This window comes from Pristiophorus japonicus, chromosome 15, assembly GCF_044704955.1.
Source record: "Pristiophorus japonicus isolate sPriJap1 chromosome 15, sPriJap1.hap1, whole genome shotgun sequence".
Classification (NCBI taxonomy): domain Eukaryota; kingdom Metazoa; phylum Chordata; class Chondrichthyes; family Pristiophoridae; genus Pristiophorus; species Pristiophorus japonicus.
Window position 1 is genome coordinate 65,251,282 of NC_091991.1, and position 27,616 is coordinate 65,278,897.

General features: G+C 41.8%; 1 protein-coding gene across 2 annotated transcripts in view; it reads right to left on the reverse strand.

The window, feature by feature from the left end:
• bicd1a (bicaudal D homolog 1a) overlaps positions 1 to 27,616 on the reverse strand; it is a 366,450-nt gene that overhangs the window by 88,011 nt on the left and 250,823 nt on the right. For both annotated transcript variants that reach the window (XM_070901670.1, XM_070901669.1), the window contains exon 4: positions 10,666 to 11,103. In XM_070901670.1, the coding sequence (XP_070757771.1) occupies positions 10,666 to 11,103 (438 nt within the window). The remainder of the gene's footprint in view (positions 1 to 10,665; positions 11,104 to 27,616) is intronic.

The window sequence follows — 27,616 nt, forward strand, 5'->3', positions numbered from 1 at the left end:
AAAACTGTGTACTGCATGGGAGCTGGGCCAGCATCCCCGTTGAAATGCAAGAGCTAATCAAGCTGTTCCAGCGGCGAAAGGATGAGCTGTCCATTCAGGCAGACTGCCTGTTGTGGGGTAACTTGTGGTGCTACCCAAAAAGGGTAGGGAGACGTTCATCTCGGATCTCCATAGCACACACCCGGGTATAGTAATGATGAAAGCGATAGCCAGATCCCACGTGTGGTGGCCCGGTATCGACTCTGACTTTGAGTCCTGTGCACGGCAATGCCGCATGTGTGCTCAGTTGAGCAACGCGCCCAGCGAGGCACCTTTAAGTTTGTGGTCCTGGCCCTCCAGACCATGGTCGAGGATCCATGTCGACTATGCGGGCCCGCTTCTCGGTAAAATGTTCCTGGTGGTGGTGGATGCTTCTTCAAAATGGATTGAATGTGAAATAATGTCGGGAAGCAGCACCACCATTGAAAGCCTGAGGGCCATGTTTGCCACCCACGGCCTGCCTGACATACTGGTCAGTGACAATGGGCCATGTTTCACCAGTGCCGAATTTAAAGAATTCATGGCCCGCAATGGGATCAAACATGTCGCCTCGGCCCCATTTAAACCAGCCTCCAATGGGCAGGCACAGCGGGCAGTACAAACAATTAAACAGAGCCTTAAACGACTCACAGAAGGCTCACTCCAAACCCGCCTGTCCCGAGTACTGCTCAGCTACTGCACGAGACCCCATTCACTCACAGGGGTGCCCCCGGCTGAGATCCTCATGAAAAGGACACTTAAAATCAGATTCTCGCTGCTTCATCCCAACCTGCATGATCAGGTAGAGGGGCATGCGGCAGCAACAAAATGTAATCGATGGTCGCGCCACTGTGTCATGGGAAATTGATCTGAATGACCCTGTGTATGTGCTAAACTATGGGCATGGTCCCAAGTGGATCGCGGGCACGGTGATAGCTAAAGAAGGGAATAGGGTGTTTGTAGTCAAACTAGACAATGGACAAATTTGCAGAAAGCACCTGGACCAAACGAGGTTGCGGTTCAGACTGCTCTGAACAACCCTCAGCAGACACTACCTTTTTCGAGCCCACAACACACACCCAAAGGGTCAATGACACCAGCCCAGGAAATTGAACCCATCACGCCCAACAGCCCAGCAAGGCCAGACTCACCCAGCAGCCCTGCAGGGCCAACAACACGCCAGCCCAGCAAGGGCACAGCCAACACACCAGAACATACATTTGTACTGAGGTGGTCCACCAGGGAAAGAAAGACTCCCGACCGCCTCACCTTGTAAATAGTTTTCACTTTGACTTTGGGGGGGGGGGGGGGGAGGAAGTGATGTTGTTTATCTGTAAAGCATGCACTCCCATGCTCCGCAACCAGTGAGCACATCCCCTGAAGTCCCAAGGGATCCCAGCATCCCTTGGGAGCATTGTATATAAGCCAGCCCCTAAGGCCTGTTCTTCACTCTGGAGTGTCTTAATAAAGACTGAGGTCATTGTTACTTGAACCTCTCTGTGCAGTCTCATCTGTGTTCGGAATACAATAAAAACTGTACGCAGTATTCCAAGTGTGGCCTCACCAATACCCTGTACAACTGTAGCAAGACTTCCCTGCTTGTGTACTCCATCCCCTTTGTAATAAAGGCCAAGATACCATTGGCCTTCCTGATCACTTGCTGTACCTGCATATTAACCTTTTGTGTTTCATGCACAATACTCCCAGGTCCCGTTGTACTACAGCACTTTGCAATCTTTCTCCATTTAAATAATAACTTGTTCTTTGATTTTTTTCTGCCAAAGTACATGACCTCACACTTTCCAACATTATACTTCATCTGCCAAATATTTGCCCAATCACTTAGCCTGTCTATGTCCTTTTCCAGATTTTGTGTGTCCTCCTCACACATTGCTTTTCCTCCCATCTTTGTATCGTCGACAAACCTGGCTACGTTATACTCAGTCCCTTGCTCCAAGTCGTTAATATAGATTGTAATAGTTGGGGTCCCAGCACTGATCCCTGCAGCACCCCACTGGTTACTGATTGCCAACTCGAGAATGAACCATTTATCCCTACTTTTTGTTTTCTGTTCGTTAGCCAATCTTCTATCCATGCTAATATATTACCCCCAACCCCGTGAACTTTTATCTTGTGCAGTAACCTTTTATGTGGCACCTTGTCAAATGCCTTCTGGAAGTCCAAATACACCACATCCACTGGTTCCCCTTTATCCACCCTGTTCGTTACATCCTCAAAGAATTCCAGCAAATTTGTCAAACATGACTTCTTCTTCATAAATACATGCTGACTCTGCCTGACCAAATTTTGCTTTTCCAAATATCCTGTTACTGCTTCTTTAATAATGCACTCCAACATGTTCCCAACCACAGATGTTAGGCTAACTGGTCTATAGTTTCCTGCTTTTGATCTGCCTCCTTTTTTAAATAGGGGCATTACATTTGCAGTTTTCCAATCTGCTGGGACCTTCCCCAGAATCCAGGGAATTTTGGTAAATTACAACCAATGCATCCACTATCCCTGCCGCTACTTTTTTTAAGACCCTAGGATGCAAGCCATCAGGTCCAGGGGATTTATCCACCTTTAGTCCCATTATCTTACTGAGTACCACCTCCTTAGTGATTGTGATTGTGTTAAGTTCCTCCCCCCCATAGCCCCTTGACTATCCACTGCTGGAATATTATTCGTGTCCTCTACCATAAAGACTGATACAAAATATTTGTTCAGAGTTTCTGCAATCTCCATGTTCACCATCACTAATTCCCCAGTCTCATCCTCCAAGGGACCAACATTTACTCTAGCCACTCTTTTCCTTTTTATATACCTATAGAAATTCTTGCTATCTGTTTTTATATTTCGTGCTAGTTTACTTTCATAGCCTATCTTCCCTTTCTTAATCATTTTTTTAGTCATTCTTTGTTGGCTTTTAAATGCTTCCCAATCTTCTGTCCTCCCACTAGTTTTGGCCACATTGTATGCCCATGTTTTTAATTGAATACTGTTATGTCTCGAATAAAACAATGTAAGTGAGTACTATAGATGTGAGTAAGTGTGACCTTAGTCTCTTTATTCTAACTCCAGAGTGTTGGTACAGCATGGGAGGCCTGCTTATATACAGTGTTCCCAAGGGATGTTGGGATCCCTTGGGACTCCAACATATACGCCCTCTGGTGGCGGTAGAATACTGGTTACATAGGGTTGCATACATAACAGATACTGTCCTTTATTTCTTTAGTTAGCCACAGATGGCTATCTTTTCTCTTACGCCCTTTCCTCCTCACTGGAATATTTTTCTTGAGAGTTGTGAAATATCTCCTTAAATGTACACCACTGTTCATCAACCGTCCTACACTTTAATCTATTTTCCCAGTCCACTTTAGCCAATTCAGCCCTCATACCCTCATAAAATGAAAGTGCAGCTGTAACCTTCACTTCAACTGACAAAGCAGTCCTCCTGATGCTTCTAGGTTGCAGGTCTGCTTTTACTAACTCATAGATCTCGGTTAACATTTCTTTGCGGAAATGCAGCCTTTTGATACAGTCTGCATCACTCACGTGCAGGTATGAATGCCTGTCTCGATATACCTGACATGGGTAAAGCTTCCTGCCCATCATCCTGCTCTGAGGTTCCTCATGTGACGACGTTGAATCAATCATCTCCTCCACAGCACCATCATGCAGAAGGCTTGCACGAGGTATGGCAGTGTCAGTATTGCCCCCATAATTAAATTGTAGCTTTGCAAGAAGCTCAAAACAGGTCAAGGAGTTAAAGCTTCTTTGTTCTCTCTCTCCCAAAGGTCGACACCTTAGTGTAGACCACATCCAGGTCTGGGCATGCACAATAGTCTTGCTTAGAACAGGAAGCTAAGCATTCAAATGAGGACATTTGGGGCAATGAAGTCTAATGCAATTCTTTAATTTTAGATTTTTTTTCAAAGTACCACCCCACCACCGAACGTCTCCTGACCGGGCTCGAGGGTCAGCCGGCAGAATCGCTCCCTCACCTGTACACAGGGGCTCTGCAAACACCCAACCCAGGCTTCTTTTGATGCTGCTGCATAGTGTAAGGGTTCTCATCCCTTCAGTTCGGCTTCAACAACCCCCCACCCGCCCCCGAGGCTTCTTTTGAAGCTGAGCTCCGAGCCCCTGTGTCCGGGCGAGGGACCAATTCTGCCGGCCGACACTCCGACCCTCGAGCCCGGTTTGGAGACGTTTGATGGTGGTGTGGCACTTTGAAAAAAAATCCAAAATTAAAGAATTGCATTAGACTTCCATTATCTGCATTTTAAGTTAAAAAAATTAAGCTTCGTAAAACATATTTAATGTGTTCTTGACTCCCTCCAAAAGTTCACATAAAAACAATGGCATCTTTCTGCGCCGATTTTTTAATGTGCGCTGGTTTTTCTTAAGTGCCCAGAAGGTTTTTTGGAAGCGGTCACATACGTCGTCCGAGAAAAATGTAAGTTGGCCAAAAACTTGCTTAACTGTGAAAAACTGGCACACACATCAGGTTACACCCCCATGACGCAAAAAACGAACCTAAAAAAATCGTAACCGAGTTACGCTGGCGCACTAACTTTGGGGAAACTTGGATATTTTAATTTAGGCCCAAAAAAGTGCCGCGCGCCAAAAAAGCGCCGCAGATAACTGGAAAATTGAGCCCCATGACCCCTAGTTCTAGACTCTCCAGCCAGGGGAAACACTCTCTCACAGCAACTGTCCTGTCAATCCCCCTCAGAATCTTTTATGTTTTTAAGAGATCTCCTCTAATTCTTCTAAACTCCAGAGAGTATAGGCCCAATCGACTCAATCTCTCCTCATAGGACAACCCTCTCATCCCAAGAATCAATCTAGTGAACCTTCGTCGCACCGCCTCTAAGGCAAGTATATCCTTCCTTAGAAAAGGAGACCAGTACTGTAGGTATGGTCTCCCCAGAACCCTGTAGAATTGTAGCTAGACTTCCTTACTCTTGTACTTCAATGCTCTAGCAATAAAGGCCAACATGCCATTTGCCTTCCTAATTGCTTGCTGTATCTGCATGCTAACTCTGTGTTTCTTGTACTAGGATATCTAAATCTCACCAAACACTTTTATTCTTCCTACCAAAGTGGATAATCTCACATTTCCCCACATTATACTCCATCTGCCACCATTTTGCCCACTCATTTAATCTGTCTATATCCCTTTTGCAGGCTCTTTGCATCCCCCTCACATCTTACTTTTCCAGCTAGCTTTGTATCATTAGCAAACTTAGATACAGTGCACATAGTACAATCATTAATATAGATTGTAAATATCTGAGGCCCAAGCACTGACCCTTGCAGCACCCCACTAGTTACAGCTTGCCAATCTGAACATGACCCGTTCATCCCGACTCTCTTTTTTCTGTCTGTTAGCCAATCCTTTATCCATGCTAATACATTAGCCCCAACCCCATATGCCCTTATCTTGCTTAACAACCTTTTATAATGCACCTTATCAAATGCTTTTTGGAAATCCAAATATACTACATCCACTGGTTCCCCTTTATATACCCTGTTAGTTACATCTTCAAAAAACAAATATTTGTCAAACGCGATTTATCTTTCATATTATGATTTTCTATGTGCCCTGTTACCACTTCCTTAATAATGGATTCCAGCATTTTCCTGAAGACTGATGTCAGGCTAACTGGCTTGTAGTTCCCAGTTTTCTCTCCCCATCCTTCCTTTCTTTCTTAAATGTCGGGGTTACATTTTCTACCTTCCAATCCACTGGGACCATTCCTGAATCTAAGGAATTTTGGGAGATCACAACTAATTCATTGACTATCTCTGCAGCCACCGCTTTTAGAAACCTAGGATATCAGGTCCAGGAGATTTGTCCGCTTTTAGTCCCATTAGTTTCTCATGTACTTTTTCGCCGCTGATATTAATTACTTTAAGTTCCTCATTCTCATTAGCCCCTTGGTTCCCCATTATTTTCGATATACTTTTTGTGTCTTCTACTGTGAAGACAGATAGAAGTCTCTGCCATTTCTTTGTTCCCCAAAATAATTTCTTCTTTCTCAGCCTTTAATGGACCAATACTTACTTTTGCTACTCTTTCTTTTTACATACTTGTAGAAGCTCTTACAATCTGTTCTTGTATCTCTTGCTAATTTACTCTCATATTCTATTTTCTCCCTTTTTATCAATGTTTTGGTCATCCTTTGCTGGTTTCTAAAGCTCTCCCGATCCTCAAGCTAACTACATTCGTCACAACATTAGGAGCCTATTCTAGAACTAGGGGGCACAGCCTCAAAATACAGGGGAGCCAATTTAAAACCGAGTTGAGAAGGAATTTCTTCTCCCAGAGGGTTATGAATCTGTGGAATTCTCTGCCCAAGGAAGCAGTTGAAGCTAGCTCATTGAATGTATTCAAATCACAGATAGATAGATTTTTAACCAATAAGGGAATTAAGGGTTACGGGGAGCGGGCGGGTAAGTGGAGCTGAGTCCATGGCCAGATCAGCCATGATCTTGTTGCATGGCGGAGCAGGCTCGAGGGGCTAGATGGCCTACTCCTGTTCCTAGTTCCTATGTTTTATGTTCTTCTAATTTAATACTCTCCTGAACTTCTTTAGTGAGTCATGGATGGATCACTTTTCCCGTGGAGTTTATATTTCCCAATGGAATGTATATTCAGAGAATTTTGGAATATTTCTTTAAATTATTGCCACTGCTAATCTACTGTCATACTTTTTAATCTAATTTCCCAATCTACCGTAGCCAACTCTCCCTTCATACTTACATAATCGGCTTTGTTTAAGTTAGGCTGGGCTGGATTTTCCACTCCTGATTTCTGCTTTCGCCCCAGAGGGTTAGCAATGGCAGCGGTGAGCTCTTCTATGCCAGCTACCAGTGTCCCACCGGGGTTTTCGGGGCCAGTTTCAGCAGGGCACAGAGCATTACCACCCGGAAGAGGTTGCAACACCAGATTGATTTTTGCATCCTGCCCGACCCGTAGCACCGTGTAGAGCGTTGTGTCGACCGCCTGTGAAAATGGGTAGTCCAAGCTGCAGCGGCTGCAGTGAGGTAAGTAATGTCCACCTCAGGTAAGTGTGACTGTTTTTTTAATTTTATTTTGTTTACGATTTATGTAGTGGTGGTGTGAGGAACTTTTTGGGAATGTTTTTGGTGCTCTTTTTTCCAGGTTTTTTTTTCTCTCCCTAGGCCTCTCTTAGAACTGACTGAGGCGCAAATCTTTTCCAAGTGGTATCAGGACCACCCCGCAGCCGTTATCACCCTAAAATCTTAAAAGCCGAAAATCCAGCCCCAAGACTCTAGTATCCATCTTAAAAATGTAACTTTCAAACTCAATGTGAAATTGTATCATATTATGATCACTTTTCCCTAGAGGTACTTTACTATGAGATTACTAATTAATCCTGTCTCATTACAGAAAACAAGATCTTCCCTGGATTCTGGGGAGATCCCAGCAGATTGGAAAACTGCAAATGTAACGCCCCTATTTAAAAAAGGAGGCAGACAAAAAGCAGGAAACTATAGACCAGTTAGACTAACATCTGTGGTTGGGAAAATGTTGGAGTCCATTATTAAAGAAGCAGGACATTTGGAAAAGCAAAATTTGGTCAGGCAGAGTCAGCATGGATTTATGAAGGGGAAGTCATGTTTGACAAATTTGCTGGAATTCTTTGAGGTTGTAACAAACAGGGTGGATAAAGAGGAACCAATGGATGTATTTGGACTTTCAGAAGGCATTTGACAAGGTGCCACATAAAAGGTTACTGCACAAGATAAAAGTTCACGGGGTTGGGGGTAATTTATATTAGTATGGATAGAGGATTGGCTAACAGAAAACAGAAAGTCGGAATAAATGGTTCATTCTCTGGTTGGCAACCAGTAACTAGTGGGGTGCCGCAGGGATCAGCGCTGGGACCCCAACTATTTATAATCTATATTAACGACTTGGAAGAAGGGACTGAGTGTAACGTAGCAAAATTTGCTGATGATACAAAAATGGGAGGAAAAGCAATGTGTGAAGAGGACACAAAAAATCTGCAAAAGGACATAGACAGGTTAAGTGAGTGGGCAAAAATTTGGCAGATGGAGTATAATGTTGGAAAGTGTGAAGTCATGTACTTTTGACAGAAAATATCAAAGAGCAAGTTATCATTTAAATGGAAAAAGATTGCAGTGCCGCAGTGCAGCGGGACCTGGAGGTACTTGTGCATGAAACACAAAAGGATAATATGCAGGTATAAGTGATCAGGAAGGCCAATGGTATCTGGGCCTTTATTGCAAAGGGGATGGAGTATAAAAGCAGGGAAGTCTTGCTACAGCTATATAAGGTATTCGTGAGGCCACACCTGGAATACTGCGTGCAGTTTTCGTTTCTATGTTTATGAAAGGATATACTTGCTTTGGAGGCAGTTCAGAGAAGGTTCACTAGGTTGATTCCGGGGATGAGGGGATTGTGACTTATGAGGAAAGGTTGAGTAGGTTGGGCCTCTATTCATTGGAATTCAGAAAATTCACGGGGTGATCTTATCGAAATGTATAAGATTATGAGGGGGCTTGACAAGGTGGATGCAGAGAGGATGTTTCCACTGATGGGGGAGACTAGAACTAGCGGACATGATCTTAGATTAAGGGACCGCCCATTTCAAACAGAGATGAGGAGAAATTTCTTCTCTCAGAGGATTGTAAATCTGTAGAATTCGCTGCCCCAGAGAGCTATGGAAGCTGAGATATTGAATAAATTAAGACAGAAATAGACAGTTTCTTAAATGATAAGGGGATAAGGGGTTATGGGGAGCGGGCAGGGAAGTGGAGCTGAGTCCATGATCGGATCAGCCATGATCGTATTGAATGGCGGAGCAGGCTCGAGGGGCCGTATGGCCTACTCCTGTTCCTATTTCTTATGTTCTTAAATAGCCTGTTACCTGGTTGGTTCTATGACATATTGTTCTAGGAAACTGTCTTGAATACATTCCCATGAACTCGCTCTCCCTTGCCAATTTGATTTGCCCAATCTATAAGAAGATTAAAGTCCCCCACGATTGTTGGATTACGTTTGTTACAAGCACCTATTATTTCATGATTAATACTCTGTCCAATGGCATATAGCTGCTGTTAGGGGGCCTTTAAACTGCTCCCACCACTGTTTTCTGCCCCTTATTTCTCATCTCCACCCGTACTGATTCTGAGCCAAGATCCTTTCTCACTATTGTCCTTATGTCATCCTTAATTATCAGTGCTACCCCCACCCCTGTTCCAGTCTGACTGTCTTTTCGATACGTCAAATACCCTGGAATATTAAGTACGAACCCTGGTCACCTTACAACCATGCCTCTGCAATGACGACTAGATCAAAGCCATTTATCACTATTTGTGCCACTAATTTATCTATCTTGTTACGAATGCTTCATGTTTTAACCTATTACCATTATTCCCTGCCCTCATCTTATTCGCTAATGCACAATTTCCTTTAAACACTCCGTCCCTTCCTGTCACATTCTGCTTATCTATACTGCTCACAGTAATTAGCACCTAATGAAGACAAACGCTTATTGATGTTTGATAGTTAACTGCCACTGGCAGGCAGTTTCGGTTAACTACACATTTTAAAGTTCGATGATAAATTCAAAATGTTAAACTAAATTTACTTTTTACAGCTAATACTCACTCAGAACTTATCAGAGAATTCCATTCTCTCCAAATTCCCAAGTTCAACACTGTCCGTTTACGACATTCTATCTAACCAGATAAATAATAATAACTGGTAGAATATTCTATTTATTTAATGAACCTCCATATTTTAAACCCCAAATTTCCAATGTTTAGAGAAATTGAAATGTAATTAATAAGAATGATCCCTACAATTTAAAAGTAATTTGTTGGGTGAAGCACTTTTGGGTGATAATGCAAGTATCAAATTGAAGAGATTCTGATAGGCATTTTAATTTTAAGGCATGGAAATTGAGCCACTTGTTGTAAGAGAGAAATTAGTCATCACAAATACTGTTGAACTCAAGTGTTCACATTATTTGGATTGCTGCTTGTGGAAAGTGCAAAGACAACAGGTGGGGAGGGATACCTTACACCGACAGTGTATTTATTTTCAAACCTGTGAAAAATCAGTTCAAAACAGCATTAAAGGGTAAGTATAATCAGCTGAATTTCCCCCGATCCCTACAAATCACAAAGACATTTGTTTGCCGAGTGGTGTCTTTCAGTCACCTCTTGCTTATATGCTGGAAAACAACTGGTTCGATGTAGCTTTGGAGCAGGTACTTTGTATAGACCTTCACCTGGTTCAAAGGCATAAAACACATCAACAACAGAATTCTTCGACAAACCAACAAAAGTTAAAGGTATCTATTATGGCTTGATGTGCACTTCTACAGGGAGGATTAGTCTTAGTCTCTTTACTACAGCGCACAACCTGACTGATACAAAACTTAGAAAGTGTTAACATGTTACTGAATGACAGACTAATGTGCTTCTTTTGAAGCAATAAAAGAGAGAGTGCTAAAATCAATGAAAGAGAAAAGATAAAGGGGAAAAATGAGGAGAGGGGAAAAATGAGGAGAAAAACAAAAATAGAAAGCAAGAAAAGTAGGAGATGATGAAAGAGAACGGGGAAAAGAATGAAGTTCATACCTGTATAAGCTGTTGCTTAAGTTTTTGCATTTCTGAAATGTTGAGCTCACTGAACAGATCAGAGACCAGAGCTGGGTTGTCGGTTTTTCTGGTACTTGATGTTCGATAATCACCATTGAGTTTTACCAAAGAGCCATGGATGTGTCCATTCACTTTGTCATCATTGTTAGGCTCATTGCCATCCTCTGAGAATTTTAGCCCATCAACTGCGATGTTTATGTGGTTGTTGTACATGCTGTCACTCATGTTGATATACTGCGAGAGCTCCTTGCGCAAGTTGTTCTTCTGCTCACGCTCATTCTTTAACGTCTCCAGAGCTTCCTCCAACTGATGTTCAGCAATCTCCTTTAACCGGATGGCATCTTCCAGCTGGCTGTTGAGCAGCACTGTCTCCTCTTCCAGACGTTTAATCTCATGTTTGAGGCCTTCATATTCTACCTGATTGGACAGAATACAAACATTTAGCCTTTTGCAAATGTATTCTAATTTTGCCATTAATCTACATAGTTTTTTAGATTTAATATTGGGACGATCTTTAGATGCTTAAAGGCATTTGAGTATTCACTTGATGCTGGTGAAACTGGTGAGGTTTCCACAACAAACAAGACATCATGCCTACAAGCTGCAGGTACTGCCAGGCAGGCAGAAGCTGAGCTGGCCATCAAGCCAAGGTCATCAGCTTAACAGGGGTATGGGCATGCACCAAATCGGCAGAATGCTGACAAGCTCATCAGCCAATTGATCACATGTTAAGCTACTCCTGGTTGCCCAGCAACAGGTACACAGTTCAGTTCCCAGAGCTTTGGTCCTTCCATGCAAAAGTGTGCCTGTAGTTTAAAGGTTTGTTAGTAGCAGTGGAGGTGGTGCTGGAGCCAATGAAATTGGTGGAAACACACGGTATTCATGTTCTGCATTGATTTTCAGGAGGCCTGAAAGTACTTTCTACAGTAATTCCATTGCTTACTAGCACATGACTAAGGTTGTTAACATGGAATATCTCAACTAGACCGATAGTATTTGGTGAATAGCTATAACATTGGTGAAAGTCATATTCAAGGCTGTCATTGGTTTAGAAGTCAACATTACACCGGAAAGGAAATGGTTATTATGCAAGATAGTGATGCAGATGGGGCCTGATGATTTACACATTGCGACCTCTTTGGTTTTGTACTCTTGCCTTCCACTAAGGCAACCCAGGACTTTGTTTGTCTTTCTTCCCATTAAAAAACATAGCTTGCAGTGGGTTTATGGTTTTCTGGATTTATCACAAACAACCTTTTGATCTCTTTCCTGAACTTTGGAAACATCTGTACATTCGGCAGACTTGCTTCTGTAACTCTCAGCCAAGTCATGAATATAAATAGATGTGGTCCCAAGACAAACTCTTGGGGCATCCCAGTATTTCCAGCCTGAAAAGTTCCCGTTTACAGCCACCCAGTTTGAGGTTTTCAAACCAATTATCAACCCAGCGGCCTACCTTGTCCCTTTATTCCATGACTCCTTACATTTGCTGTTAATCACTGCTGTGGTACCTTAGGAAAACTTTCTAAAGTTCCAACTATATTTACTTTCCATGCTAGAAATGGGTTGCCCACTAGATCTCTCAAAATTGTTCCATAGATGTTCCCTACCACAGATGTTAAACTTACTGGGTATGCAGTTTCATGATCCTCTGTAAAATAATAGAGTTATGTTGGCCACTTTCCAATCCTTAGGAATCTCTCCTATATTTAGTGGCCTTACTATAATGTCAGATAAAACTTCACTAATTGCAGTCGCCCTCTCCTTTCAGGTTGTGGATACAAACTTTGGACCTGGCATTTTGGTTATTTTAAGAAGATCTGATCTTTTCATAACCATATCCATTCCTATGTTCATGTTGAGTCTAAATCAGAAAATCTGCAAAAACATACCCGCTCTGACAGCATCTTAAAAGAGAAAGGACAATTTTGTGTAGAGAACTTTATTTTCATAGCTCATTTCTCTACCCAAAACAATGACTTGTCTTTTCTCAGATGCTGACAGACCTGTTGTGTATTTCCAGCATTTTCCAGTTTTATATCAGAGGGTGGCAAGCTCCTGTGTCAGTGTTTTCAGGACAGAAGGAGAGAAGACGATGGTTGGAAGGGAGAAAGAATAAAAAATGATAGTTTAATGCATTAGTTTTGGTGAACTGTTGCTGCCATTCTTGATGAAATACATCCCAAAAAAGTGATTTTTTTACCCCTCCCCATAATGTTGTGTGCAACATTCACCAATCCACAGGATACTTCTGTTTTTAAAAATGTTAGCTTGCTGTCATCCAGAATTTACACATTTTAAAAAAATTATTTGGAAAAGTAAACTAAAATAATGGATTGACATGTACACTGAGCATCATGGGACTCCAACAAGACTGGGAACCAAATTGTGTGCAATGCCACGCCTCTGCCAGAAGGGGCAATAACCCTCCCATTGTGCTGTACTTGACAATCTCATCAGCAGATACCTCTCATCTTTAATAAAGTTCACCCATCTGAAACAGTCATGCAGAACACAAAAATATAAAGCCCGCTTCGTGGTCACAGGAACTGATCATTTTCAGAAACCTGATAAGCTTCTATGCATATGAACATATATGAACAGCCAATAAATAAAAATATTCATTCATTAATTAAAAAAAAAATAACTTGAGAAATGATTGCATGAATAACATTCAAAAATCATGAAGTTTTTTTTTACCCCCAAGGAGAAAGACTAGTTACCTTTACTTTGCGGTACACAAAATACAACTAAAGCAGATGATTAGCAGACTAATTGACAGTTTAGGGTTACCTCAGGGGAGTCCTGCTGCAGTGAGGAGCTGCAGCATTCTCAACATTTTCCAACATCTGCTCTGTGCTTACGTGGACCCGACTCTCTTTCACTTCTTAAGAGAAAGCTCATTATTTTTCCAAGGGTGAGAAAAATGGGAGTAACCCTGAATACATTAACCTTCAGAGAACATAATTTCCATTTTTTGTTTAAATAAATGAATTTGCTTTGAAAGTACTTTTTCAGAAATGAAGCAGAGCAATCCATAGTGGAACAATCAATATATCAGCAGTTGATGTAAAAGAGCAGCAACCTCTCAATAGTGAAGGAGTACATTTTCAGTTGAAGATGTCCCTCCCTATTCACCACCAAAGGGGGCAAAAGAGAAGGAAGAATGTTGGGAGGGAGGGAGGGAGGGACGGACGATCTCATCCAAGATAATAGGAATGTTGCCGGGAGGAGGTGGAGTCAAAGACCATCAGCTCAATGAAAGGGCAGCAAGACCTTGGAATCCAGCAGTGCGTGTCAACTAGCAAAGCTGTGTGGGTGATATGACATTGTGAACACTCACCAGAATAATAACATTTTATATCTGAATTATTGCTCATGTAAACATTATGTTTGTAGATATAAAATATCCAAATACTCTGTATGCCAAAGTTACATGATTGACCCCAGGGAAGGAGGAAAACAGGAACAGACTTTGTGGTTACACTGCACTACTGCTTGGGATTAAGTATTGCTGCCAATTATTTTGTTTTCAGCTGGTTTATAATCTCATCAAGTAATAAGAACATAAGAAATAGGGGCAGGAGTAGGCCATACGGCCCCTCGAGCCTGCTCCGCCATTCAATAAGATCATGGCTGATCTGATCTTGGCCTCAACTCCACTTTCCTGCCTCTTCCCCATAACCCTTGACTCCCCAACAATTCAAGAATTTGTCTATCTTAGCCTTGAATATATTCAATGACTCAGCCTCCACAGCTCTCTCAGTGGAGAATTCCAAAGATTCGTGACCCTCAGAGAAGAAATTCCTCCTCATCTCTGTCTTAAATAGGCAACCTCTTATTCTGAAACTAGTTAACCCTGAGAATCCCCCTCAGAATCTTGTATATTTCAATAAGATCACCTCGCATTCTTCTAACCTCCAATACGTACAGGCCTAACCTCCTCAACTTTTCCTCATAAGACAACCACTTCATCCCAGGGATCAACCTAGTGAACCTTCTCTGAACTGCCTCCAATGCAAGTATATCCTTCCTTAAATACAGAGACCAAAACTGTATGCAGTACTCCAGGTGTGGTCTCACCAACAGTTGTAGCAAGACTTCCCTACTTTTATCCTCCACCTCCCATGTAATAAAGGCCAACATTCCATTTGTCTTCCTAATTACTTGCTGTACCTGCATGCTAACTTTTTGTGTTTCAAGTACAAGGACACCCAGATCCCTCTGTACTGCAGCATTCTGTAGTCTCACTCCATTTAAATAATATTTTGCTTTGCTATTCTTCCTAACCAAAGTGGATTGCCTCACATGTTCCCAAATGTTTGCACACTCATTTACGTATCTTTATCCCTTTGTTGTGTCCTCCTCACAACTTGCTTTCCCACCTATCTTTCTAGCGTCAGCAAATTTGGCTACAATACACTTGGTCCCTTCATCCAAGTCATTAATATAGATTGTAAATAGTTGAGGCCCCAGCACTGATCCCTGTGGAACCCCACTAGTTACAGTTTGCCAACCTGAAAAAGACCCATTTAACCCGGCTTTCTGTTAGTTAGCCAATTCTCTATCTGTGCTAATGTATTACCCACAACACCAAGAGCTCTTATCTTGTATAGTAACCTTTTATGTGGCACCTTATCGAATGCCTTTTTGAAATCCAAATACACATCTACTGGTTCTCCTTTATCCATTCTGCTCGTTACATCCTCAAATAACTAATAAATTTGTCAAACTCTATTTCCCTTTCATAAAACTATGTTGACTCAGCTTGATTGTATTATGATTTTCTAAATGTCCTGCTGCTACTTCCTTAATAATGGATTGCAGCATTTTCCCAATGACAGATGTTAAGCTAACTGGCCTACAGTTTCCTGCTTTCGGTCTTCCTCCTTTCTTGAATAGGGGCATTACATTTGCAGTTTTCCAATCCACTGGAACCTTTCCAGAATCTAGGGAATTTTGGAAGATTACAACCAATGTATCCACTATCTCTGCAGTCACTTCTATTAAGACCGTAGGATGCAGGCTATCAGTCCAGGAGACTTTTCAGCCTTTAGTCCCATTAGTTTGCCTAGTACTTTTTCTCCAGTGACAGTGATTGTTTTAATTTCCTCCCTCCCCTTTGTCCCCTGATTTTCTATTATTATTGGGATGCTTTTAGTGTTATCTAGCAAGAAGAGAGATACAAAATATTTGTTCAAAGTCTCTGCCATTTCCTTGTTTCCTATTATTAATTCCCCAGTCTCATCCTCTAAGGGACCAACATTTACTTTAGCTACTCTCTTCCTTTTTATATACTTGTAGAAGCTTTAACTGTCTGTTTTTATATTTCTTGCTGGTTTACTCTCAATCTATTTTCTCCCCCTTTATTATTTTTTTAGTCATTCTTTATTGGTTTCTAAAATGTTCCCAATCTTCTGGCCTACCACTAATTTTTGCAACATTGTATGCCTTTTCTTTCAATTTGATACCATCCTTAACTTCCTTGTTAGCCACGGATGGTTCCTCCTTTTCGTAGAGTCTTTCTTTTTTAATGGAATATATAATGAATGGGGCAGAGTGGGGTGGGGTGGAGGTGGGGGGCGGGGGAGTGGGGCGACAGTAAGTGCTGCTATATATCTGGTCCTTGTTGCTATTAGTGATGTATTCATAATGGTTAAGATGGTAGTGGATAGACCAAAGGCTTTTAAAATAAATTGCATTGATATTTCTTGTTTTGAATTTTCTCGACTTCAGCCCAACCGTAATCAGGCACATTGCAACACTGCACATGTCACATTTTACAACCACTCTGGGGAAGAATGGGATAACAATAGTGCCCGTGAGTTCAAGTAGCAGTCTGTGCCTGCACTTATTTCACTCTCCAATCCTCAAGTATCTATTTTTTTTTAACGTTTTTAAAAAATATTTCTATATTTTTAAAGAATGGATTGAAAGATATATGTATTTTTCCATTTAAATTAGGTGGAAGTTTTTCATTACATTGCACTATTACTGTATCACCATGTTGTCACTGAGTAATAGCAGTGATGGTGCAAAATCATAGGTGTGGGACTTGCATCACTATCACACCAAATGTTAAACGATTCTTTCTGGAAGGCAGATAAGTGTGGTGCTCCAATGAACTGTACCATGGAGTGGTGAGATTAGTATATACATAAGGTTCCTGGTTAAGCAGAGGCACTCAACAGATGCGGCATGGGAAAAAAATGATGAGTGGGTTACTCCAGACAATTCTAACACAATTGGAGTTACAACTACCTGGGAGCAGGTAGTCTGCCTATGCTCTTGGCTGGTGAAAGGTTCACGACAGATACCTAAAGAGAGGGGAAGGAATTAATTCTGCCTACTCTTTTAAAAGGGCCTGGGGTTATTTTGACATTAGACGATAGTGTAAAATGCACAATATCGGCTCCGCTACCAGCTAAAGCCCTGCCTGATTTTCATTTCCGTTGAAGTCAGCGTAAAGGGAAATTGGGAGAGGTGTTTAACGGGTGGCTGAGTCGATATCGCACGCTTTTCACTATCGTCTAAATTCAAAATGATCCCCACCCCACGATTCATTGACAGTATCAGTGCAGGTAGATAAAGCCTTAAAAAGGCTAATAGAATTTTGGGTTTGATAAACAGAAATAGAAATAGAAATGACACCTTCCATTGGGCTGTTTAAAAAAATACTGCAATCAGATTTCAGCACGTTGGCAAGGTTACTGCAGCAAATGATCTTTTGCCGAATGTTCCACTTCTGGATCTACTGATACTCTTTCACCAAACTAAACCCTACAAATAATTCACATCTCAATCATCATCCATCAGCCTCAAGTGAAGGGCAAGCCCCCTCCCATATAGCAACATAAGAGAAGCACATTGCATAATCTAACAATAGTCTTCTGCTCTAGTGATATCACTCACACTTTTTCCCAGGGAGAGATAGAGTGCAATGACCTGCATCAGAAGAGATGTAATTAGGAATTTAAAAAAGAGAAGATGCATATTTCATACACAATACAAAAAGAAAAGGTAACAAGACCACAAACACATTTAATGAGGATGACAGCACATCTCACAGTGATGTAATTCTCTCTACACAGACAGTTCATATTCTCCAGCTTTACCACTGTGCTAATACATATATAGCATTAAGGTTGTCTTTTTGGGTAAAACCATCTCTTCCCAATCATCCAGTTTTCACAAGTTGTTGGGTAACATATTACAATAGTATCAGGGTAAAGCAGTTGATCACTATTTCGTCATCAAAATCAGGGAATTTGTCCAGAGCGAAATGATAAATTACTGATTCAAATTTAATGACAAAAATGGCTGCTTGCATTTACACAGCATTAATAAACCACCAAAATGATTTGAATAAAGTGGTCAGAGTTGAGTCACAATGTTTTTCTGGCCTTATCTATGCCTCAGAACTAAATCAATATTCTGAGAAACCTTTGAAAGCAAAAAAACAGCAGACATTGAAACAGCAATTACATGTAAAATGGGGCTAGAACAATGATTTCTCCAATTTATCAACCAGATTTGGCATGGTCACTAAAAACATCTCACATGATCAATTTCATGTAGATTGGGTAAATGCATGAGTTTAGGTGCACAATGGTTAAGGTTAGAGCACTAGTATTCTCAAACAGTGTTAAAATTGTACAACAAAATGAGCATTGATCCAAAGTCATCCTCGGATTTATATCCCCCTCCTACCTCCCCCCCCACCCCCCCTCAGATTTATATCCCCCACCTGCCTCCCCCCCTCACACTGGTCCCCACTGTCACTGGGTGCTAGGAGGTCAGAAACTGCATCCGTGTTGACTGACTTGACATTTTATTCTTCTCTGTCTGGGAAAATGACACAATCATGAAGTGCCTACTTCAGCCCTGGAAGTTAGGCTGAGATTGGGAGATCGTATATGTGGACCTGCCTTTTGGTACATAACTGTGAAGTGCATTCATAACCAACCCACTGTACCTCATCGATGCCGCCTCACTTTAATTCACCTGATCAAGTCCAATGTTACAATATGTTGGCATGTGTCACATTAATCCAATGAATTCAGCCTCAGAAATCCCAATATTGAAAGTAAACAATGTGCACCCCATTCTTTGTATAGTGCTAAAAGTATTGTAAGCACCTCAGGTTTACAACTGTAGAGAAATTTGTAGTGAGTAGGAGGATAATTGACTTTGAAATTCGCCATTGAGACTTTGGAGTTGAAATTGGTCTTCGGCAGTGGTTCAAAACGGGTGATAGCAAATCGGCAGTTTATTTTATACTCTCTCTGATTGACTTTAATGGAAATAACAATTGAGCGGCGTAATATATGCACCTGTGAGTATGCTCACAGGTTAGTTGTGCTTGGCTTAGCCAGTCACATAATGTTCACAAAGCTCAATAAAACCCCAGCCAGTTGGGTTCAGGGGGATCCACGATGAGGCAGGTGATTGTGAGCCTGGTGGATGGACTGGTAATGTGTACTGTGATTGTTAAACCTTTGCTAGTAAACCAACTAGTTCTTAATAGCAATGTGTTGCTGGGAATTCTTAAGCAAAGAACCCACAAAGCAAATACATTATAAAATGGCAACGAGGTTGGGAGTTCCTTCATGACGAAATTTTTTGTGCAATTTCCTTTTATGAGAAGGCAAGTGGAGCACAGCAAGGATATATACCGGCAGCATGATTCCCCAATGAGAGTCTGATAGTACCAGTTTTTTTTGAGAGTACTGAACAATGTTGAACTGACAAAAAAAGCTTAGTCATTGAAAAGCAATTCAAGATTATTGAGAGTAATTAACGGCCAGGCTAAGGCAGCAATATGGATGTGACAACGGGTTATGTCAGTAATTTGGTAGTCTTTGACAAGAATAAGGAATAGTTTAGATCCTACAGTTAAATATTGCAAATGATTAAAAAAAAATTTTTTTAAGAGCCGATGATGTCAATGAAGTGCCAGTAAGTGTGGCAAATTCACAAATAAGGAATCAAGCAGTGCTCGAGAAGATGAAAGCTATTCTGTCGATGATTGGTGCAGAGAATTATGGTATCTTAATGAATTTGTCAACCCCAAGCAGCGTTAAGGATGCTTCATTCTCAGACATACTACAGATATTGGAGAATCTTTTTGATCCAACAGCTTTTAGAAATAGCGGAGAGCTATAAGTTCACAATGAGAAATCAAAGACCTGATGAAACCATCCGTGAATACATTGTTGCCATAAGTAAATGATCTCTACACTGTAATTTTGGAGGTACGGCGTATGGGGTCATCTACGACTACAGTGCATACATTGGATGAATTGTGGGACATTTTTGCATGCCATGGCCTGCACGAAGAAATGGTGTCAGATAATGGGCTGCAATTTCGGTCCACGTAATTTGTGAATTTTGTCAGAAACAATGGTATCAAACACACGTTGGTAGCACCATACCATCCTGCTTCGAATGATGCAGCTGAAAGTTCGGTCAGGATTGTAAAGGAGACTTTGCTGAAACAAGTTCTACAGACTAAATCATCGGTGAGCATGAAGCACAAGTTAGCGAATGTTCTTTTCAAATACAGAACTACGCCTCATTCTACAACAGGGAATATACCTGCTAAATTATTGATGAAGTGTAGGCTGAGGACATGTCTCAATTTACTGCAACCGAACTTGTCTGATAAGACAGAGAAGGCACAATTAGTGCAGCAACATCAATATCATTCCGGTACTAAAGAGCAGTGCTTTCGGAAGGGTGATCTGGTCAGAGTTCTCAGTCGGTCGAAAAGGGCAAGTCCCGCAAATGGGACATTGGTAGAATTATTCGGGTATGTGTCGCCAAGCAGTACTTGGTCAAAATTGGTGAATACATCATGAAGGTTTATGTGGATCAAATGTTTCTATTGAGTGATGCACCTTTGGTACCACGAGTAGATAATTATGATCCTCACTTGGATGATGATCAGAGTGAGTTGGCAGGTCCAAGTAATTCAACGGACACAATGGGGTGGGGGTGGAGAGGGATGGAGTTGGGGTTCAGTTGAGAAGATCAATGAGAAAACGCAAACCAACTAGTCAGGATATTGATAACTGGGAATATCAAGATCTTACGAAGAAAGCTAACAGCAGGACAGATGTAAGGGTTCCAAGGCAACTCAAGAGGACACAGGAAGATAGAGGTCAGTAATCTTGGGCTACATGCCCTGAAAACAGAAATTCCCCAAGGAGGTCTCTGGAGTCAAATGAGAATATAGAAAATGGGCATAGCCACCAACTGCAAAGAAATGGAGGTCGGAGCAGGAGGAAGCTAAAAGCTTACAACAAGATACTCAGACTCAGCAGTTGAATTTGTAAAATTGTAATCATGATAAGTAATCTTTTGAAATATTGTATAAATACCTTGCTTCTAAAAAAAAAGGGAAAGCAGTGTAATGTATGTACCTGTGAGTATGCTCACAGGTTTGTAGAGCTTTTGAGTTGTGAGTGGCGTGTTCTTCACAAGACTCCATAAAACCCCAGCCAGTCGGGTTCAGGGGATCCACAATGAAGTAGGTGATTGTGAGCCTGGTGGATGAACTGGTAATGTGTAGTGTGATTGTTAAACCTTTGCTAATAAACCAACTAGTTCTTAATAGCAATGTGTTGCTATGAATTCTTAAGCAAAGAACCCACAAAGTCAATACATTACAGGAGGGGTGTAAATCAGTCTGCTGATCCTCCACAGCCCGTTGAACTCTACTATCGAAGACTAATTTCACCCTCTTTAAAAGACATTCAATTTTCCATCTTTCCCTCTCTCGATCTCTTCACATCTGATGTCATTCAAGAAGTGGCCCCTGTTTAGATTTCAGTATAACAGTTAACTGGGAAGAATTAAAAGCTATCCAGGGTAAGCAGTGCCATCTGACAGACCCGACCTCCATGTGCTAGGCACTCCTTGTGATAGCAGAGCTGGGATATGAAATGAAATTCGATGTAAACGTGCATTTTACTCCTCCATCACACCATGTGCTTGACAATGCACAGCATCACTATGGGGAGATTAAAATAGATACCAAATTTCTCCGTGCCATGTCTTATTCAATTGCGCTCATATCCTTGCAAACTACGACCTCATCTCCAAACTCCCATTCTTTCCAAAGTTCTTCATCTCCCAGATCTCTCCCGCAACTTTCTATTTGAATCCCTCCAATCAGGTATTCACCACACCACAGCGCCAAAATAACTCTAATCAAAGTCATGAATGCATTCTCTGTGACTGTGATAGTGGTGCATTATCCCTCCTCAACCTCTCTACAGTCAATTTACCCTCCTCCTCCAATGTCTCTCCAACTTGCCAAGACTCCCCTTGCTTGGTTTCACTATTACCTATCCAACTATAGCCAGAGCATCTCCACTACCTCCACACAAGGATCCATTCTTGAACAACTTCTCTTCATACTACCCCTTGGCATCATCATTTGCAGATATGGGGCTCAACCTAAAATTCTACACTGATGGCACCCATCTCTACCTCTCCACCTCCTCTCTCAATCCCTTTACTACCTCAGTCCTGTCAAACTACTTGACTAATATCCAGTCTTGAGCAGCAATTTCCTTCAATTTAACATTGGGAAGACTGTAACCGTGGTCTTTGGGCCCCAACACAAACTCCGTACACTCACCATTAACTCCATCCCCCTCTCCGGCCTCTATAGTAGACTGAACCAGACTGTTTGTAACCTCAGCATCTAATTCAACCCGAAACAGAGCTTCTGACTGTATCTTCTCCATCCCAAAATCTGCTTCTTTCCACCTAAGTAACATTCCCTCCCTCCACTTCTATCTCAGCCTATCAGATGCTAAAATTCTCATTTGTGCCTCTGTCATCTCAAATCTCAAATATTGCAATGCTCTGCTGGCTGCCCTCCCATTCTCTGTGTGCCATCAACTTAAGTTCATTGAAAACTTTGCTGCCTGATTTCAATCTCACTCCAAATCCTGCTGCACATCACTCATGTCCTCACTGACCTGCTTTGGCTTCTGATCCCCAAAGCCTTAAATTTTCATCCGCAAATTGCAGTCCTTGCATGACCTCACCCCTCCCGGTCTCTGAAACAGCCCTGCATCTCACTCCTCCCTCCACTCATCTCAGAAGTCTCCATTCCTCTTATCTGGCATCGTGCATGGATTCCATTCCCTCATCCCATAATTTGCAGCCGTGCATTCAACCATCCCTTTGCGCCTTTGCTCTTTTCTATCTCTGTAACCTCTACCAGCCTTACAAACCTCCCTAAAATTTCCGTTCCTCTGACTCTGGCCTTATGTATATTCTCCCCATCATTGGTGGATGCATCCTCAGCCACCTATGCACCATGCTCTGGAATTCCCCACCCAAACCCCTCTCCCACCTTCCTCCCCTCCTTTAAAGACCCTCCTTAAAATCCACCTATATGAATAAGCTTTGCCTTCCCCCCCCCCTCCCACCTCTCAATAACTCCACCTTTGGCTCAGTGTCTGTTTTTTCCTCACACCTCTTTGGACTCCCAAATCTAGAGCCCCCTGGATGTCAAGGGACATACTGGGTAGGAGAAAGCATAAAAGGGAAGCTTATGTCAGATACCGAGAGCTAAATACTGCAGAAAGCCTATAGGAGTATAGAAAACACAGAGGTGAAATTAAAAAGGAAATTAGGAAAGCAAAGACAGGGCATGAAAAAATATTGACAAGTAAAGGAGACACCAAACAGGAAGCTTGTGTGTGGAGGCAGAAGACATGGGTATGGTTCTTAATGAATACGTTGTGTCTGTCTTCACAAAAGAGAGGGACAATGCAGACATTATAGTTAATGAGGAGGTGTGTGAAATATTAGATGAGATAAACATAGTGAGAGAAGTGTTATGGGGTTTAGTACCTTTGAAAGTATATAAATCGGCAGGCCCGGATGAAATGTATCCTAGACTGTTAAGAGAAACAAGGGAGGAAATAGTGGAGGCTCTGACCATCATTTTTCAATCCTCTCTGGCTACAGGTGTAGTGCCATATGCATGGAGGACTGCTAACATTGTAGAATTGTTTTAAAAGGGAGAAAGGAATAGACCGAGTAATTACAGGCCAGTCAGTCTAACTTCGATGGTGGGCAAATTATGGAAAATTTCTGAGGGACAGTATTAGTCATCATTTAGAAAGGCACAGATTAGTCAAGGACAGTCAGCATGGATTTGTTAAGGGAAGGGCGTGTCTGACTAACTTGATTGGATTTTTTGAAGAGGTAACAAGGAGGGTCGATGAGGGTAGTGCATTTGATGTAATCTACATGGATTTTAGCAAGGCTTCTGACAAAGTCCCACATGGTAGACTGGTCAGAAAAGTAAAAGCCCATGGGATCTAAGGGAAAGTGGCAAGTTGGATCCAAAATTCACTCAGTGGCAGGAAGCAAAGGGTAATGGTCGATGGATGCTTTTGTGACTGGAAAACTGTTTCCAGTGGGGTTTTGCAGGGCTCAGTACTAGATCCCCTGCTTTTGTGGTATACATCAATGATTTAGACTTCAATCTAAGGGGTATGATTAAGACATTTGCAGATGATACAAAAATTTGCTGTGTGGTTAATAGTGAGGCAGAAAGCTATAGACTGCAGGAAGATATCACTGGACTGGTAAAGTGGGCAGATCAGTGGCAAATAGAATTCGATCTGGAGAATTGTGAGGTAATGCATTTGGAGAGAGCTAACAAGGCTAGGGAATACAAAACACATGGTAGGATACTGAGAAGTGTAGAAGAACAGAGGGACCTTGAAGTACATGTCCACAGATCCCTGAAGGTAGCAAGACAGTAGATGGTGTGCAAGTAGGCATATGGGATACTTTCCTTTATTAGCCGAGGCATAGAATACAAGAGCAGGGAGGTTATGCTTGAATTGTATAAAATACTAGCTAGGTTTGAGTACTGTGTATATTTCTGTCACCACATTACAGGAAAGATATGATTGCATTAGAGAGGGTACAGAGGAGATTTACGAAGATGTTGCCAGGACTGGAGAATTTTAGCTATGTGGAAAGATTGGATAGTTTGGGGTTGTTTTCTTTGCAAAAAAAAAACTGAGGGGAGATTGATTGAGGTATATAATATTATGAGGGGCCTAGATAGAGTGGATAGGAAATACCTATTTCCCTTAGCAGAGGGGTCAATAACCAGGGGGCATAGATTTAAAGTCATTGGTAGAAGGATTAGAGAGGAGTTAGAGAGAACTTTTTTCACCCAGAGGGTGGTAGGAGTCTGGAACTCACTGCCTGAAAGGGTGGTGGAAGACAGAAAGCTTCATCACATTTAAAAAGTACTTGGATATGTATTTGAAGTGCTGTAGCCTACAGGGCTACGGACCAAGAGCTGGAAAGTGGAAATTGGCTGGATAGTTCTTTTTTGGCCAGCACAGACACGATGGGCCAAATTGCCTCCTTCTGTAAATTTCAATGATTCTATGATAAATGTCGTATTTTTCTACAATATATAAATGCAAGTTGTTGCTGTATCACAAGATTTTTTTCTACTAGTGCTCTAACCTCAAGCAGAATACAACTGATCGTGCGTGCCCACGAGTTTTGAAGAGATCGTGAGCAATTAAAATGCTTCACCACTTCCATTTTGTTCCTTTTATGCATTTTAGTCAGCAGGAGGTTAATGTTTACCTTTAGAATCATTGAAGTATCCCACGTGATTCTAATGTTCACCGAGAGCAAGGGTTGCCAATCCTTCTGGATTATCCTGGAGTCTCTTGGAACTAAGGATTAGTCTCCTGGCCATTCTTGTGAGCAATCCGGGAGTAAAAACATGGGGATATTTTCTTCTCTGGCTTCGCTCTGGCTGAATTCACAAACAGCAGAGCCGCAATGTGCACAGGATGCAATGTGGCCCCAGCGCTCACGCACTCTGGTAAAACCAGCCGATGAATAGAATTGTTTCTGGAGCATGGGGGACTGTGTGTATTGTAGCTACCACTATTGAATGATTGGCATTATTGGGTTATCCATGCGGGAATGTGGGGTCAAGGCAGTTGGAGGCAGGAGGACGTGATGAAACCTCCTGGAATACAGTCCAACCAGAGTTGGCAACCCCACTGACAGTTGTGAAGAACAGCCCAACAACGGAAATGATAATTGGGCAACCATGCTGTTTATTCTGCTGAGAATCACCTAAACGCTGCAGCACCTCACTTAATCTGGGTGGGCATCACTTAATCTGTTCACATGCAAGTAGAGGCTAAATTACAAGAGCCAGGAAGAGGGACTGGAAAATTAAAAGTCAGCATTTTAAGTCCACAAATCCCACATTCATTAATTTTAAGACAGCAGCTTTAGAATGCAGCATGCATGGAACAAAAACACTACTCAAAAATTCTTTGTCTCAAAAGTGTGGATTCAAAACACAAAATATGGAATGCTGCTGTTTTTGATTTAATGGGACTTTGGTTTTAACTAATCCCACAAGCTCTATAATTCTGTTTACATCCTGATGTACAAGACCTGAACTTCCAGGTACCACCATCAATACCTTGGGTCACCCCAATGTATACGCAGCTTAAGTGGAAAAGATATTGACATTTGCAACAACTTGTTCGTTGTTGCGTTAACTGTATGCAAGGCTGATTCTGGATCCCATTACCCCCCTCTAATGGCACTGCCACTGCCCCACCTTACAGGGCTGTATTGCAACTAACATCCACTCTAACACTACTTAATGGACCACGCTCATTTGTTTATGGCCCATTCCCCATTCATGCATCAAAAATCAGTCAGCAAACAGTCATCATGATTACTGTAAAAGTGGGAATGGGAGCAAGAGTTCTAGGAAGTTCCAAAACTCATTTCTACAGAAAAGTCTTCCTTTTTGATCCTGCTTATTTTCTCTGATTTTATTTTGTTTAAAAAAATAATTCTGTTTTTCTCCCATTTTTCTTCCCTTGCAGACTGCCTGCAGCCAGGCCTCGTCCTCTGGCCTGGAGGTGGAGGGTGGGATAAACCATGAACCAATACCAGCTCAGTGATCAGGTAGCAGGATATATGGGAGAAGGGGAGGGTAAACCAGACCGTGTCGGTTTGTACTCCCTCTGCCACTGTTGAGGTAGAATTCTGGACCAAACTATTTTAACCACTTTCTAAATTGATTGGGCGTCCAGTTAGTTTCCACTCAGACATTTTAACCCTATTGGTGCCAAACAATCAAAAGGATATCGATTTCTAGCAGAAACCATTCTCGGCACCGCACTGTTTGAAAATATTAACCCTTAATGTCCATGTCACACCATTTAGTGCATCAACTGTGCAATGTTTCTGTTCATCCAGCAGAGTAAGGATTAGATTAATAATCTCATGGAAGGCAATGTTTGAGTAATATTTATGAAACCTAACCTTGGTCTGACCTTCATGTGTTAATCTGCAGTATTTAACACTAAAGTGCTTTATGATCACCTGTTTTTGTTTTTCAAACACGAGCACTCCTATTATCCAGCATAACTTTTGCAAGGTAGAATCTGCTTCATTGCAGTTTCTTTTGTTATTTGAATTCCCTCTCATTTTCTTGCTGTATAAAGCTGCATAGTGGTTCCTTTTTATTTGCATTGAACTTGTCCTTCATTCCGGTCCCGAGGATACTGCTGCATCATAAGTACACTGCCAACATCTGGGCATCCTGAAGATGTGACAATTTCCATTAGCCACCAGGGAGCCCTCTGCACTATAGTGGATAGTGATGATTCCAGTGTTTTTAATTCCCCCACCCCCAGCAATTGTGGAAAGGTTTGCTTTGTTAGGGGAGATTTTTCTTTTACATAAGAACATAAGAAATAGGAGGTGTAGGCCATTTGGCCCCTCGAGACTGCTCCATCATTCAATAAGATCATGGCTGATCTGATCTTGGCCTCAACTCCACGTTCCTGCCCCCTCCCCATAACCCTCGACTCCCTTATCGTTC